Here is a 15737-nt window from a genome sequence, read left to right as displayed (position 1 = left end):
TGTTGGAATATCGCTGGATTAAGTGTATCGAGCTGAAAAGAGACTATGTCGAAAAATAAGTAAAAAAATTTTTTTTTACTTTTTACTTTTTTTAAAATGCGTTTTCTTCCCTAACACGGGTACTTATCATACATATATATATATTTATCTATATATTTATATTAATAATAAGTTAATACTAAATATGGTCCACTAATTTTTACTCTCCACAAATTTTAAATAAAATTTTTAATTAAAATATTTAACTTAAATTGATTTGACTATCTATAATATATGTACATATATATTATACAAATATACTCTATAAAATAATAGAAATCACTTTTTTCATCCGAATTGCATAATCTTACTGATCCAAAACCCCGTTCTTTACTTAAGAAAGTTTGGAATTTTTTTGCTTTGAATGCGAAACTATCGTTTTAAATGTATTGCTTTGTAATAAGTTATATGAGCCATATGTACAAAACTTATGCGATACAAATGGAATGTAAAAGGCTCTGAAAAGTGGATGTGATCTGTAACAAATAATGATAGATTATATTAGACAAGTATTAAAAAAATATTTCATATTATAAAAGTAATTCTTACTATTTACAATCAATATATTTTAAATATACGCATAAAGCATTGTAAACTTACCTCGATGCATCTAGAAATTTAGAAGTTTTTACAATAGTAAATTGACCACTTAAGCGAGAATAATTCGGTTCTAATGCTGTTTCAGTTTCTATATCTAGATCTAATAAAAAATGACACTTGTCTAAAGTAAACTGAAACAAAAAGAAGAGATTAATTAATTACTATTTATTACTTATATTAATTAATTACTATTTATTACTTATATTTATAAAAATTAGTAATGATAAACATTTTATGCTACTTATATAATGTAAATACTAACATAGCGTGACGGTTCTTCTTTATTTATATCATTAAAATGTGCTTGAATTATACTTGTTGCATTTTCATCATCTGAGAAAGGTTGAGGTAACTGTCCTTTAAATTCAGATGCCAAGTATTGTAACTTCCAACTAAAAATAGTTTAATATCGTATAAGAATAATGTAATATTGTATTGAGCTGAGGTAAAAAAATTATGGTACACTGTAATATATAAAAATTAGCAAACGATATTTTTTTATAATATAGAACTAATTTGTGTACTTACTTATTGGATGGAAAGAAAAAGCTGCTGGGAAAGCGATGCCATTCTTTTCCAATACAAAAATTTATGTTAACGTCATTAGGTATTTTGCCTTCTGTTGCAAGTTTATTAGCTTCAATCATGATTTCCATGGGAGCATAGTATCCTATTTGCAGTAAGCAAATAAATTCAAGTAAATAAATTCAAGCAAATAAATAAGCAAATTCTATTATAGATTAAGTTCTGTAAACTGTGAACACTGTATTATTTAAACAAAAAATAATGTTCCAAAAATAGTGTAAGATATAAACCTTTATATATCGCTAATGATCTTGATAGTCCGAAGAGACTGCATACTAGTATCGCCCCAACGGTGATGTATGTAGTATACTGTAGGTAGTGGCAACCGATATGCGATGGATTGAATTTCATTGTAACATAAAAGTATAACTTCTGTACAATATCCATCGCTATAGCTCCTGCCAAACAAATCATAGGATATACAGGAAACAAGAACCGTTCCTCCTGTTGACATATTCATTTTATCAATCTCTCTGTTTGCTTTTATATACGTCAAATTCATATATATATATTATGGATAAATTTCTAATACTAAAATAAAATAAAGCACATTTGAACAATCTAGAAATTGCGCACATAAAGTTTTCAGCATTATTTGCATTTCTCAAAGGTGTAGTAATACAATGTTCAAATATGCTATTTTTTTAATAATATTATCAACATCATTTTTTATACATACCTTATGTGGTTGAAAGAAAAATACGAGAATCCATAAATATAAAGGAGCTAATGAATACCAATAGGGAAGACATAAACGATCCCTCGGACGCGCCGGCACAATCAGCCATGCTAAAAACTATAACTGTAATTAAAATACTGCCAAAATGTTTTATGCAAGATATTACAACTGTCGCACACTTTCTTTTTCATAAATGTATATCAAAGACGAGATTTATAACATTAATCGATTTGATATCGTTATTTGCCAAGAATTAAGACTTGCAAATTGTAAGAAAGAATTATTCAAAATTTGTTGAAGAATCTATAATTTATAGAAAGTGTATGACTTCTTAGAAATTTTGCAATATAAAGTATCAAAATTCTTACTAATCCCAATGGTGCGAGTAATGCACCAATAAAGACAAAGTTGAAATTCAAGAATCCATTGAAGATATAATAACTAAACGGTTCAGTGCCGTAAAGATTAGGTCCATGGCTGGTAAAAACGTTGTATAATATGATGTTTAATGGTGCGACGACGATTTTGCCAAAATACACAGAATCTACCCATACCATTGGTATTGCAATTACCACAGCAGATATAAGAACCCATTTTATAAATTTGCTCCATTCTTTTCTGTGTAATAACATTTCAACAGCAATGGGAAGTCTAAAAATAAAACAAAGAAAAATAAATATTACTTCGGGTATTGTGTAAAATATTGCAGTATGTAGTATTCATTTAGCTAAAACGTACAACATACCCAAGTAATGCAGCAAATGGCCATCCAAGTAACGAAGAAATTGCAGTAGCAAAAATAGCCAATTCATATTGGCGAGCGTACCAAGCTGCTGTAGCAACAGTACTTAGATACCTGTGACAAACATTAATTTAAAACATAGATAAATTATGTATTAAGATTAAAATCTTTTTCTTGTTTTAGAATTACATTTACATTGAAAAAGATGATGGTAAAAATGCAGCACTAGAAATATACATCCCAGAGCTGAGAATAAGAAATACTAATGTAAGTCTCGCTACATGGATCCCAAATTCACGACAGATACTTCTGAAAAATATAAAATCACATGTTATAAAAGAAAACAAAAATTTGCATCAATTTTTACTATATGTATGTTGTCTAGTTTTATAAAAGACAAAACATACTTGTAAAAGTATACTTCAGACAATGCACAGCCTACAGACAGCAAGCATCGTATAAAGTAGAAAACTAGCATGGGATTTGGTTCCAATAAGTAATGATAAACCTTTGCTGGTACCATGTGGATTAACAGGTACATATATGAACGTAACGCATATTCAGGACTATATTCCCATGTTTGTTGGCCTGTTCCATAGAGCAGGTAATGACTCTAAGACAATTCAGAAAATAATACAGATGCAGTAAAATTTATTGCAAAAAAATTACTGTATCCACCAAAATCAAGAAAAATATATATAGATTAAACTACTACTGCACTTACATAAATATTCTTTCACAATACGTCTGTCTTTAAGAAAGAAACAATTTTACTTTCCACATTTTTATTAAATCTAATAAAGAATAGTCAAAAGTAGTTAAAAGAAAGTATAATAGTTTTAAAATAGTATATGTAAGATTGATTGAATTTTATTATAAACTCACCGGTTCCCAATAATTATATGTTTCATCACAATCTGTTATGTGACTCCATATAGCAGAACAAAATCTTGCTGATAACAGCAATTTGAAAGCTGTATCATAACTAGGATAAATGAGTCCCATATCAGAAGATTCTTCTGGCCTAAAACACACTTACTTAATTTTTCACTTTAATTCTTACCTTATATTTTAATTAATATTGTTTATAGTACATTTCTCAAAGCAGAATCTGTATAGTTCTGTATAAATTATAAAATTATAATTGTTAAGAAAAAGTAATGATTAAAAACATAACAATTTCTTAGTGACATGATATTATTATTTATAATTTTTATTTAAATACAGAATGTAAAACTAAGCAAAAGCAAATAAGGTTAAAACTAAATAAATGTGCAGCATAGAATTCCCTTTACAATTTCTTTGAAATTCACATATTTTATATGTTCTGAGTTATAGAAATTAAATATTAATATAAAAATATAACGCATAATTAAATGTTAAAAATGAATATAAAATATATAAATAAATATAGGGTTTTATAGGCATGTGTAATATTTGTTGTTATTCTTGAGTGTTTCAATATGTCATGACAGGAGAGGTTAGCTAACATAGGTTGATGAACGTTTTCCACATTGGAAATGTTTATTGAATCATCTAAAAGAAGTGAAAAAATAAAGAAAATGTTTTATATACTTTGAGAATCTTCTTCCATTGATCTTTTTCAATTCTTTCTTCGATAAAACGAGCTGTCGTTGACGTTGATTAGGCGCCATGATCTTCTCGTGGAACTATCTATTATCATCTATTATCTACTTGGGTCACATTATTATCTATATATATTTATCAATGTTAAAAATCAATACTGACGATAATCGAAACCGACGGTAATTAAAACCTCATAAAAGTATTTGTATGTTCTGAGTAACATATTTGTAATAATACATAAAAATGCAAAAATATTTATATTTAAAAAAAGAAAGATATGCAAATAATTTTAGATATCAAAACTGTTAGAAAAATGACAGGATTTAGGACGTGTCATATTATCAATAAAATATATTAACAACATTATTATATCAACAATATAATAAAAAAAATAGTTTTATGTTGTTTCTGCACTTTAGATGAAATATGTAGCATTAAATACACGTGTACGTGCTTGTTGTTTCCATAGAGACTTTTGTTATCAAGATGGACATTGATCCGAAATTCACGTTCGTACCATTGAATGAAAAAACTTACGTGGGAATAAATGACAAAAATACGCAAGAATATCTTTGTAAATGGTAATGTTAATATTAATTACAGTAATACAATATTTAAGTATATTTAATTCACTAGTCACCGAGCATTCTAATTCGATACTTTCAGTAAGTACTTAATGATAATTATTTTTAAATAAGTTGAAAATATTATTTTTTTATAGGGGTTTAAAAGAGAACTTTGTTATTCAGAGTTTTTCATTCAACGAACCATTTCAACAATATCACAAATATCAGCTGGCTGATGTAAGAGTGATTTCAATAATGAAAACAACTAAATTATATACGATTTTATAGAATTTGCGCATTGATTTCAAGTATTTTAGCAAATTCGAAAATATTAGGCTTTAATTGATTTTTTAAATTGATCTATTATCAAAGCAGAAACAAAAATTACATTAATTTTTTTTTGTTTTACTTAAAAGATTTAGTTTTATTTATTTTTTCAATATTTCCATTTTGCTAACACATGATTTATAATCTTTATTAAAATTCATAAATTTATAGGCATTTTTTAAAGATGATATTGTCGCAAAAACACTACTGTCTAAACAGGGTAACATCTGGTTAAGACAAGGTAACATTTATAATTTTACAAAACTTGTTATAGTTATTCATTACAATGAATAAATTTAGCGAAATAAAAAGATATGTCTGCTGTTAGGTATAAGAGCTTCGAGTGTGGAGGTAAAGCAAATACCGTGTTCCGTTTTAAGTATGTCGTTTTTTAATAAATTAAAGGATCCAGATAATGGAATAACATATAATTCAGGAACAATCTGTAAAAGATATGATATACAAGTGGAAGACTTTCTGGTATCTGACAACTTGCGCGGTGTAAGATATTTTCATTGGAAATACATTAAATCTTTGTAATATCAAATTGTTTAACAGAATTGTTTTTCAATATGTTATTTCTAACTTTTCACTATTTTTAGATGCTTTTAGATGAGGAGTCGGAAGAATATAATTTGTATTCGGAAGACGAAAGAAAGGAATTTGTATTTCGAATTTTTCAAATGCTCGTTCTTGGCGGAATATTATGTCAATTTGAGGATATGTTACAGCCATATCTAGATATTACGAAAAATATTTATAAAGATCTCATAAGGTTAATAATAATACTTCTCAAAATACTTTAACAAAATTTATAAAATTAATGAGAAATTTAACGTTGCATATTTCTTCTAGGGTGCAAAAACAAAATAACTCGAATGATTTGTTCGTCAGTACTCTGGTATTGGAAGTAATTGCTAAAGATAGCAAAGGTCAGAATTATTTTCCATTCAACCCCAATAGGCAAAATATTGCATTTTTACTAGTAGATGCTAATTCTCGCGAAATCACGACTTTTGTGCATCAATATGGAGGATATTGTTCCACAGATTAAAAATTTCATTATACTACTTCTACATATGGAGAACATATTTCATTCGTTTAGAAATATTATATTTTTCAATTAGTACATTTCATGTACTATATCTTCATAATTATAATTAGATATAGTCTTCTTATTCGTAAAATATACTTAAATCTTATATACATAATAATTTATATAAAATAATTTATCACAACATTCAAGATATTCTGTATTTCAAGATTGTACAAGATAATTTATTTAATTGAGCTGAATTAAACTAAATTAAACTCAATTATGTACGTTTTATCCGTGTAATTAAATATAATTATTTCATTGTGCATAGAATTATTCGATTAGAATGCAATAATGCTTTGTATATTTTATAATTTATACATATATATAAACTACACATTAGCTTTTCATTTATTAAATAAAATTGGACTCTTGTTTTGGTAGGATTTAATTTATCCTTTATTTCTTAATATTGTGCTGACATTATTTATTTTCAACAAAATTTAAAAAAAGCCCTTTATATTAAAAATCTTTCTTTGCGCAGAATATTACTGCTCATTTTATTATTGCTTATCCTTCGCTCATATAAGTAACTTGTTGCAAAATATATCTTCACGACATTCATAGAAATTACACATGTATATAATTACATGATTTTTTATCAAGAAGTATATAAAGATATAAATATACATGTAAATATACATATATGTATTCACTTGTGATTTTTATAAAGATCGTAGCAATTAGTTTTATTTAAAGATGTATCAAGTGTAGATATAGTGAATCACAAAAGTATACGGACGTTGTATTTAAAATATTTATTTTTAAAGTTTTTTGTTTTTATATATGAAAATTTTTGTATAATTTCTTTGAATGCCATGATAAGAGTTAGCCCGTTGTTTTCTTGAATATGTGACTAGTAAACGCATATAAGTTTGTATTTTTATAATACAAATATTTATTATCTAATAATCCGGAACGCCTATCATTATATCTTGCTTGAACATTATGAGTTTCTTTTTTACAAATATATAAATAGAATCTTCCTTCTTAACATTATTGGTATTGTTTAGACAATTAGTTTTACTACTCGTCAATTAAGAACGTAAAATTGGTAAATGTGATGAATAATTCATCAAATTTCTTATAACATATTATGAAAAAATTAAAACTGTGACTTAAATTATTTTTAATATGTATTGGCACAATATTAATTTCTAATAGAGTTTGCAAATGTATGTGCAATTATACATTTAAATAGGAAATCTTTATAACATATAGATATCACACATGCACAATACTTTGTATCATAAATTAAAACATAACTATTGATATAATTATTATTATTAGACATAATGAAGATTCTTTTAAGAATGATATGTGAAATATGATATCGTGGCACTAATATTTACGTTCATCAATACGTAAATAATTGGAAATAAAGGTAAAATCAGACTAATACACGTGATTTTAGAAAATGAACGAGATGCATCACAGTAGTTTTATTTAAATTAAATAATAATTATCGCGGTTTAATTAAAACTAATCTTCCTTTGATTGATATTTTGATGCGTGTCATTTCTATCTATACAACGTTTAAAATTATGCTACGTAAATATTACCTATCCTTTACAATAACAGTATTTACGCAAATGAAATAGTGAATTTTCCACGCATCTCGCTTGAGATCCATACATGTTAATCCTGCTAACATCGGAAATCTATAACAAAGTAATTATATGTTATTTGCCATAAAATATTTGTATTTCTGAGTGTTAATTGAATTCATCTGGATTCACCTTAGTGCGAAAAATATTTTTTCCAAGATCATGAGAAATGCTAACTTCAAATAGTGCATTACCCGGCATCGTTCTCATTTTTAATTGATAAATGTCCGCCGTCACTTTGGTTTTGGCACTGAAATCACCTATGAAACCGTCTTGATCCCCGGATTTCTGGAAATCCAGCAAACCTGAAATATTATAAAACATGTAATTTTCTTTGCGAATGATGATTACATACTGTCTCGCGTGTTATACCTTTAGTAGGTATGAGCTTAGCGGCCCATAAAATCTCATCCAATTGTAAAGTCGCACATATGTCACGATGATCGACGGTATAATCATTAAGGAATTGAACAAAATAGTGGGCAGCAGCAACAACGTTTGCATTGTCAATTGAAATTTCTTTCCATCCGAGACAAGCACACCAATGAGGCTCTATGAAAGCATCCGCACATGTTCTGTCTAGAGGCACCTAAAATATCGTATTAATTTAATTACTAACATTTGTTTTCACATATTTAATCGTATAAAAGTTAAAAGTCAATAAATAGTGATTTTACATTATTGCCATCAAATATGTTAAATAAAAAATTATTTATTTTTATTTATTTGCAGTTTTTGAAAAGAACGCTTTAGTAAAGCAACGAGAAAACGTCTTTAGAGAATTAGGTCGAATAGTAAGAGCTCTGCGTGCTCCGACCGCAAAGGAGTGGGAGATATCCGATAATATGATGTTTCATTCATTTGCAACATTTCATTCGACATTACATTAGTATTACTCAGAGCTCGCGCTGAGCAACAAGTAGCATACATTCTCTTGTTTCTCGGCTAATTTATTTTTTTGTTTTTTTGTTTTTTTTTTGTTATATGAAGTTCTTGATGACATTTTTTAAAATTGTTTGATACAAAACTTAGTGATTGAATTTATGTGTGGTGCATATGTAAATATATTTACGGTAACTATGTGTATTTTATATAATAATTATGTACAATTAGTGTGACTCATTCGTTACGTCACAATGCTTTGCAAAAAGAGAAATCGCAGTTTTGTTATATTTTCATGGATATGCAAAACTCGAATTTTCTACACAAAAAGATGGATATACAACGAATAATCGCTACCGTGTAAAATCCAAATTTATTTTGCCATGTTGTGGTTTACGAATTTTTGTATCGTTAAATTCATAAAAGATATTCAAATAATACATTTTATGATTTAATATTTTAATATTTTAGTGTACGTTTTTAACATGCTTAGAGTCTTTAGAGGAATTATAAAACTAGCGTATCGTGTCATATTGCTTTATATCTTCCTATTTTATATTGTAGATAAACTTGCAAAACTCACGATTAGATCTGATCTTATCTGTAAAGTATGTATATTATCAGCAAAATATGTATACGAGAGATATCTTCGAGATGTCTTTTAGACGTTCTTTTTAGGGTGTGCTTATATACACATACGCACAGAATTTATAATATATCACGCTTAAAAACTTATGATTAATTGCAAATATACAAAAAAAACCATATACAGATAAATTATTTTTACGTCATTACGTTAAACGAATGAAATGTTCTTTTACAAGACCACAAACATTGCAAGTATTATATATTACTTGAGATGTTTGTGGTTTTGTAAAAGAACATTTCAATTCTTTGACGTATTACGTATTACGCAATAAATATAAAAAGTATATATAAATGTAGAAATTATTAATAAATGAGAATCGCTTTTTTTGCATTTTCAATATTTTTATAATATCAGATTTTTATATTATAGAAAATGCCATTTTTATCCAAATTTGCTTGTTAATCATTAGTTTTTCTATTTGCTTTGTGAAGATATATATATATATATAAAATGTTTTGTAATTTATTATTTACATCAGTAATTAATTTTTGTTGCATCTAATTTAAAGCAAAATGTTAATATCTTTTCTCTAAAATTATAATATAACGTTATATATTTATAACACAAATAACATGTATAATGGAAAGGCTCATTTTTGACAACTATCAAATAATATAATAGAAAGGCATTGAGAACCGTCGCGAGATGTTAGTGCGAAATTTTTAATTTTTCTTAAAGAAATTAATTTATTAGTCTAATTTTCGTATACTTTAAGTATCTCGATCTGAGATCGGTGTACAAATTAACTGTCTCATGTAGACTAATAAATTAAGTTTTTTAAGAAAAATTAAAAATTTCGCACTAACATCCCGCGACGGCTCTCAATGCCTTTCTATTACATTATTTGATAGTTATATATTTATATTACGTTTATTTTACACACACACACGCGCGCACACACAATTAATGTAATATAAATATATAACATTATATTATAATTTTAGAAAAAGATGTTAACATTTTGCTTTAAATTAGATGTAACAAAAATTAATTATATGTTGATGTAAATAATAAATTACAAAATGTTTTATTTTATTTTTACTTTTAAATTTATCAAATGTACACACATGCAATTATAATTAATACACATAGTGAACTGACCTTATCAAATAAACTGATAGCTCTTTGATGACGTTCTCCATCCTTTGGTGTGCCAAAATTAAGTATGTTTTCCAGTGTCTTATGTACATCGAATGGTGATGTCAAGTATTGTGTGTTATATACAAAATTTGCATATGCTTGTGGATGGGCTTGTTTGAACCAGGGTGGAAAAGTAAAAGAGAAAAACGGCAATCTTTCCTCTTGCTTACCTTGCAAAGTATTGCGAATGTCCGCAAATCTATAAAATAAAAATAATATAATTAATATTTAATCGGTAAAATACAAAATATCAGTATTTACATATAAGACATTCGAACCTGTGTCCGTGATCACTCATCAAAATTAAAACAGTATTGTTTAAATGTCCAAAATCATGAAGATCTTTCACCCAAGAATATAAATCGTCATCTACCACTCCGATATCATTGTAGGAATCATGGGAAAGTTCTCCATGAAATCCAAATACGAACTTTGGCTGTTCCTTATATGTATTGAATATCGTTTTTATATAATTCATCATCACCTATACACAATGCAATAATTAAATACACATTGTATAAAGAGTCACTGTGAACATGTAAGTCGGAGAGAAATTAGCATAACTTTGAATTTGTAAATTGTGTTGCAACTTAACAAAATTCCCAATTTTGAAATAACATCGTCAATATCATTTTTATAATATCATATACTACTTTCATTCATAATATAATACCTCAGATATAGCTAAATGTTATTTTCATATCAAAATATCATTTTTGATTGATTTTGACGTCATTTTCTTATTTTATCTCATTAATAAATTCACATAATTTCTAATACATACCATATGACGTGGGACACCAGCTATGCAAAATTTGTTGTACGTTCCGAAATACGAAGACGCAGCAAGATAATAAGTGCGCATATAATGATGAGTCGGTTGCTCGTCGAATCCTTTTAAGCGATACGTGAAGGTCCCGATATGCGGCACATCTTCCATAAAACCTGTTATATAATCGTGTTCTTTGTATTTCTTCCATATCATTGGATATACGTTGACATAATTAGCTTTATGACCCATTCGTTTCCGCGTTTCTGGTAATTCAAGTTCGATCTTGCCGGTTAGAATTGGGATAAGCGCTTGCGGAGTGCCATCCCCTACGATATTGTATCCTTCCAGAACTAAAGCATTCAGTTGCTGTTTTATGAAACGATAAGTTTTGGGCAATTTACGAATAAACGTATTTCGTGATAAAGAGTCAAAGCCGAGCATAAGCACATTTAATTTGAGGCCTGTGTTCGGCACATTGTTCCAATTGTGCCGCTGATTGGCGTACGGATCGTGTTTCACTCCGGCAAGTAAACTGTGCCACCTAAAAATATCCATCATTAGCGAAATAACATACTGGGGACGTTTATAAAAGTAACGCATAAGCAAATTAACTAACGTATTTCCACTTTTTGACTTGCATTTCACATCTGCAAAGTCGCTGTCCCTCAAAGTGTAAAAATCATCCGCTTCTATGCCGTCTAATAATTTTGTATTGTAATCGTCTATTCTAACAATTTCTGAAAAGAGACAGTAATGAATCATTAAATAGAGTAATATTTTATATAGTAGTTGTAACAATTCAATATTAACTGATTAAAATAGTATTTTCATTTTCATAGTATTTTATTTTCACAAATGCATAGAGAATATTTTGTTAACTTACCACTAAAGATACATGTTATTTCTCCGTGCTTCGTCTTTGCTTTATTAGTAATAACAAGTTTTGAACCTTCCACTGCAACCCAATCTTCAGATCCACAGAATAAAGGTGGTACGTCATGTATGAACTTCATTATTTCTGGACTAGAGATATTTAACTGAGGTAATCTGCACGCAACAGCGCCTTCTCTGCACAGACATATTAACAAATAAAAAATACATGAATAGTGACAATTATAAACAGTGAAATGCTACAGATATTTGTTACAAAATATTAATAAGGGTATTCTATGCAATTTAAATAACACTGTGTGCTTTGTTTCTTTTGAAATCGAATTATTATATACATACCTCACGTAAGATTTTTCCGACTCTTTGATTAATTGTGATATATGCATTCTGAAAGATTATTCAATAAGAGTTATAAAATATAAAATATATCAATTTAGCATTAAAGTAAGAGGGTTACTCACAATTTGTCTACATTTGACAAGTCCGGTTCGTTAAATCCCAATTCTGTTCTTATTACTTGAATAATGCAAAACAATAGTCCTAGAGATAATACTGCTATTATGCAACGTCGGAAATGGCAAGCCGTGACCCTCATCTTTGTTCAGTTTATTATTTCTGTAAAATATAAAATATTATAAGAGAGTTTAAACATTGGTTGAGATTTATTTAATTGAATTCTTTAATATGTAAATTTGATTTTATTTCGAGAACATAATTTAATATTATTTTTACAAATGATATGCTAATCTTAATTAAAAAATGAACATCTGAAATTAATATCACATTAATAAAGCACGATTTATCGTATTGATATGCTTTATTACTTTTTAAAGCGACATAATGCAGTAAAGAATTAACACACTTACTAAACTACTTAGACAAGTTAATAAACTTATTCCATGCTAAAAATATATTCTCTTACATGTTCAGACGTACGATTTCTAGTATAGGGAGAATAACACATAGGAAGAAAGACGATGTTGATTTTAATTTAAACTGGCATGTACTGTCAATTGCATGAAAGCACTGCTTGTTGTTGACTCTTATGAGACGTGTATCAGTTTTGTCTTATAATATGCATGATAACACGTTGTATATATACATTATAAGCACCACAGATGCAAATATTGAAAATATTTTCTTTCTGGTGATTGCCGCTTTTAATTTTGATGTCACTTATCCCATTAAGACCTGAAATATAATCTTAATTATTGAATTGTTTATGGATTATATCAGTGTTGCAGTTCACACATGATATATACATATCTCTTTAATTAAATACACTTTAATATCATTTGAAACAAAATATGTATGTATTGCTACTTATTGATGTTTTCGAGCTAAACATTCTTTTTAGAGTACACACAATTTTGTCACATATCATAACTTGCAAATGCATACTTTAAAATCATCGAACAATGCTAATTAGAAATTTGTTACAAGGAATTATATCATTGCGCACAGCACTTATATTTATGACTATCAGTTATCTGTTTGAGTAGTAATGCAGATAATGTTTTATTTGTGTCTGTTATCTTATTTCAAAATTGATTTTTTTGTTATATTTTGTTATATTTGAATATGTTTAACTTTCGTCATATTTGATGTTATTTCATTAAAGTTCGTTAAGTGAAATTACTTCATATTCCTTATGCAACCTTGCGCATTTCTGTCTAATATCATCGAAAAGAAATTTTTCAGTGTTTACATTAAACTCATACTATTGATAATGTTGTGTAATGAAGAGCAACTAGAATTTTAACATAATAAGTGATCCAGCAATTTATTAAAAATCACAAGTCACTTGCATGTAATGCATAAATATTTAAGTGACTAAATACTAATTTTTCAAGCGATTGGGAAAGACTTTAATGCAGAATAGTGTTATAAAATTAGCAAGTAAAATTAAACTGGTATTGTACACGTTTGTTATCTTATACAAAGATTTTACATGTTACAAAACAAAAATAAAGTTTTGCTTTTACATTATCGCTGATTATAAATAACGAATGTGCAAGAAATATATATTCATATTACTTGTAGAAACTTGTAAATATTCAATCTGCAGTATGATTAATAACATTAATTATTAACGTTTAATTTGGAACACGACAATGAATCATACGTTTGTAATCACGATACTAACGTTTACACGATAAAACTCCCATTGAAAATGACTCAGCAATTAAACATGCACGCCTAACGAGATATTCAAACCACAAATTTTTCCGATGTAGCGTCACGAGATAAAATATTGGGAAAGCGTGTTTCGATTAGCTCGTTATATGGAGCAATTGGAGTAATTGCGAATCTCTAGAAGATCCCGCGGCACGTCACGACGATCGGGTTTTCCGCGTCACCATCATCTCGTGCCGGTACGTTCGATTCTTCCAATAAATATGATATTTCTTCCCACTTCTTTTCATTCAAGACCGAAGTCATTTCGTTCCAACACTTTGCGAACGTCCGTTTGACCATACTGCACACACAGCATTCCACACGCATCATATATGCGCATGCATACACGTACACATATACACACGTATACACACGTACACTCCTATTCACGAAGGGTCTGTTCTGTGACTACCTGCGAATGGCAAGCGAAAGGGATTAAAAGAATGTGGTGAGAAAATGAGAAATAAAGAACAGACTTAATATATATGGTCCTCGACACATGGTTTGCCAATTTTTTTTTTATTCTTTACGAGTGTGAAGCGAATTGAATCATACAATTAATTATGCAAGCAAAAATATATACTTTTCAAATATAACAGAGAAATTTGATTGCTTAACGTAACGCTTTATTTGTCTGCATACTAATTCATTTGTGTTGTACGAGTCTTTTTTATCTTGTTTGCAAAAAATTCCTCGATAATGCATGCGACGAAATGTCAAAAGTGAGATATCATCGACTGATGACTGTGAAGTTATACACACACACACACATTTAAAATCAATTTTTCAAAAATAGAAAAATATTTAAAACATACAAGAGAAAGGTTAGCCACTTGCGCCCTGATATTTTTTCTCTCATTTTCCCTCTTTTCTTTAATAATTTCATATTTAATTCGTACATTCTGATTCTTTGTTGTGAGATAATGTACTTAATTTTCGTACACTCGAAGGATCTCAATCTGAGATCGGTGTATTTTAATATCTCAATGTAGACAAATAAGTTTCTATTATATCTATTATAATTATTAATGTATTAATTTAGGGTGCGTTTGAGGAGCACGCTATCAGCGCTATTGTGTCATTCTATCCCTGTTTTATGTCTAATGAGCGATAAAGATAGAATGACGCAAATAGCGCTAATAGCGTCTTCCTGAACGCACCCTTTATTGCTTTTAAGTTCGCGGTCGCGTTTTATGTTACATATTAACAAACGATACAGTACTGTCGCATACAATCTATATGCATTACTGCATGGAAGGCTCGATATTATATGTACTAGAAACATTTATTTCTTTTTTATGTAAAGTATTAGTTTTTTTTTATAAAAGTTTAATTAAGCAATGTTTTAAATATATTTGTTATAGAAAATAATATTTTTTAACTGATACATATCTTAT

General features: G+C 28.1%; 3 protein-coding genes across 8 annotated transcripts; 1 reads left to right on the top strand and 2 right to left on the bottom strand.

Moving 5' to 3' along the window:
* Positions 1 to 213: 213 nt before the first annotated feature.
* Positions 214 to 4374, bottom strand: Alg9 (alpha-1,2-mannosyltransferase Alg9). Of its 4 annotated transcripts, none has more exons than XM_067361313.1 (13): positions 4221 to 4317; positions 3531 to 3679; positions 3370 to 3439; positions 3053 to 3258; positions 2841 to 2954; positions 2649 to 2759; positions 2272 to 2554; positions 1904 to 2020; positions 1455 to 1668; positions 1168 to 1309; positions 902 to 1031; positions 640 to 770; positions 214 to 515 (listed from the first exon to the last, which is right to left on the bottom strand). In XM_067361313.1, the coding sequence occupies exons 4-13, from the start codon at positions 3184 to 3186 to the stop codon at positions 374 to 376; spliced, it is 1518 nt and encodes a 505-aa protein (XP_067217414.1). In that variant the 5' UTR covers positions 3187 to 3258; positions 3370 to 3439; positions 3531 to 3679; positions 4221 to 4317; the 3' UTR covers positions 214 to 373. The 4 variants fall into 4 exon arrangements, with proteins under 4 accessions (XP_067217414.1, XP_012232308.1, XP_012232307.1 ...); XM_012376885.2 differs by having other exon boundaries at positions 3370 to 3396; XM_012376884.2 differs by lacking the exon at positions 3370 to 3439 and having other exon boundaries at positions 3531 to 3669; positions 4221 to 4374.
* A 312-nt stretch (positions 4375 to 4686) lies between these two features.
* LOC105677966 (cilia- and flagella-associated protein 300-like) lies at positions 4687 to 6244 on the top strand. The gene is made up of 6 exons (XM_012376887.2): positions 4687 to 4813; positions 4954 to 5035; positions 5297 to 5366; positions 5454 to 5626; positions 5728 to 5900; positions 5981 to 6244. Exons 1-6 carry the CDS (start codon positions 4719 to 4721, stop codon positions 6177 to 6179), a joined length of 792 nt encoding a protein of 263 aa, XP_012232310.1. The 5' UTR covers positions 4687 to 4718; the 3' UTR covers positions 6180 to 6244.
* On the bottom strand, positions 6217 to 15411 carry LOC105677962 (uncharacterized). 3 transcript variants are annotated; one of them, XM_012376883.2, is made up of 12 exons: positions 14309 to 15411; positions 13099 to 13353; positions 12624 to 12777; positions 12502 to 12549; positions 12155 to 12339; positions 11888 to 12008; positions 11284 to 11812; positions 10778 to 10983; positions 10461 to 10698; positions 8201 to 8417; positions 7961 to 8133; positions 6217 to 7882 (listed from the first exon to the last, which is right to left on the bottom strand). In XM_012376883.2, the coding sequence occupies exons 3-12, from the start codon at positions 12755 to 12757 to the stop codon at positions 7784 to 7786; spliced, it is 1950 nt and encodes a 649-aa protein (XP_012232306.1). In that variant the 5' UTR covers positions 12758 to 12777; positions 13099 to 13353; positions 14309 to 15411; the 3' UTR covers positions 6217 to 7783. The 3 variants fall into 3 exon arrangements, with proteins under 3 accessions (XP_012232306.1, XP_012232303.1, XP_012232304.1); XM_012376880.2 differs by having other exon boundaries at positions 13085 to 13353; positions 14309 to 15410; XM_012376881.2 differs by lacking the exon at positions 14309 to 15411 and adding an exon at positions 14200 to 14217 and having other exon boundaries at positions 13085 to 13353.
* Positions 15412 to 15737: the final 326 nt, after the last annotated feature.

Source organism: Linepithema humile, chromosome 1 (genome assembly GCF_040581485.1).
Source record: "Linepithema humile isolate Giens D197 chromosome 1, Lhum_UNIL_v1.0, whole genome shotgun sequence".
Lineage (NCBI taxonomy): Eukaryota > Metazoa > Arthropoda > Insecta > Hymenoptera > Formicidae > Linepithema > Linepithema humile.
This window is presented reverse-complemented; position numbering and strand designations above follow the sequence as displayed.

Coding starts and splice junctions, on each gene's coding strand:
- LOC105677962 (XM_012376883.2), bottom strand. CDS start 12,757: ATGAGGGTCACGGCTTGCCATTTCCGACGTTGCATAATAGCAGTATTA. Junction 11,813..11,887: donor AAGTCAAAAAGTGGAAATAC/GTTAGTTAATTT, acceptor GGATATTTTTAG/GTGGCACAGTTTACTTGCCG. Junction 8,134..8,200: donor TAAGCTCATACCTACTAAAG/GTATAACACGCG, acceptor ATAATATTTCAG/GTTTGCTGGATTTCCAGAAA.
- Alg9 (XM_012376884.2), bottom strand. CDS start 4,300: ATGGCGCCTAATCAACGTCAACGACAGCTCGTTTTATCGAAGAAAGAA. Junction 2,955..3,052: donor TCTGAAGTATACTTTTACAA/GTATGTTTTGTC, acceptor TATATTTTTCAG/AAGTATCTGTCGTGAATTTG. Junction 771..901: donor AAGAAGAACCGTCACGCTAT/GTTAGTATTTAC, acceptor TTTTTGTTTCAG/TTTACTTTAGACAAGTGTCA.
- LOC105677966 (XM_012376887.2), top strand. CDS start 4,719: ATGGACATTGATCCGAAATTCACGTTCGTACCATTGAATGAAAAAACT. Junction 5,036..5,296: donor ACAAATATCAGCTGGCTGAT/GTAAGAGTGATT, acceptor ATAAATTTATAG/GCATTTTTTAAAGATGATAT. Junction 5,367..5,453: donor TAACATCTGGTTAAGACAAG/GTAACATTTATA, acceptor GTCTGCTGTTAG/GTATAAGAGCTTCGAGTGTG.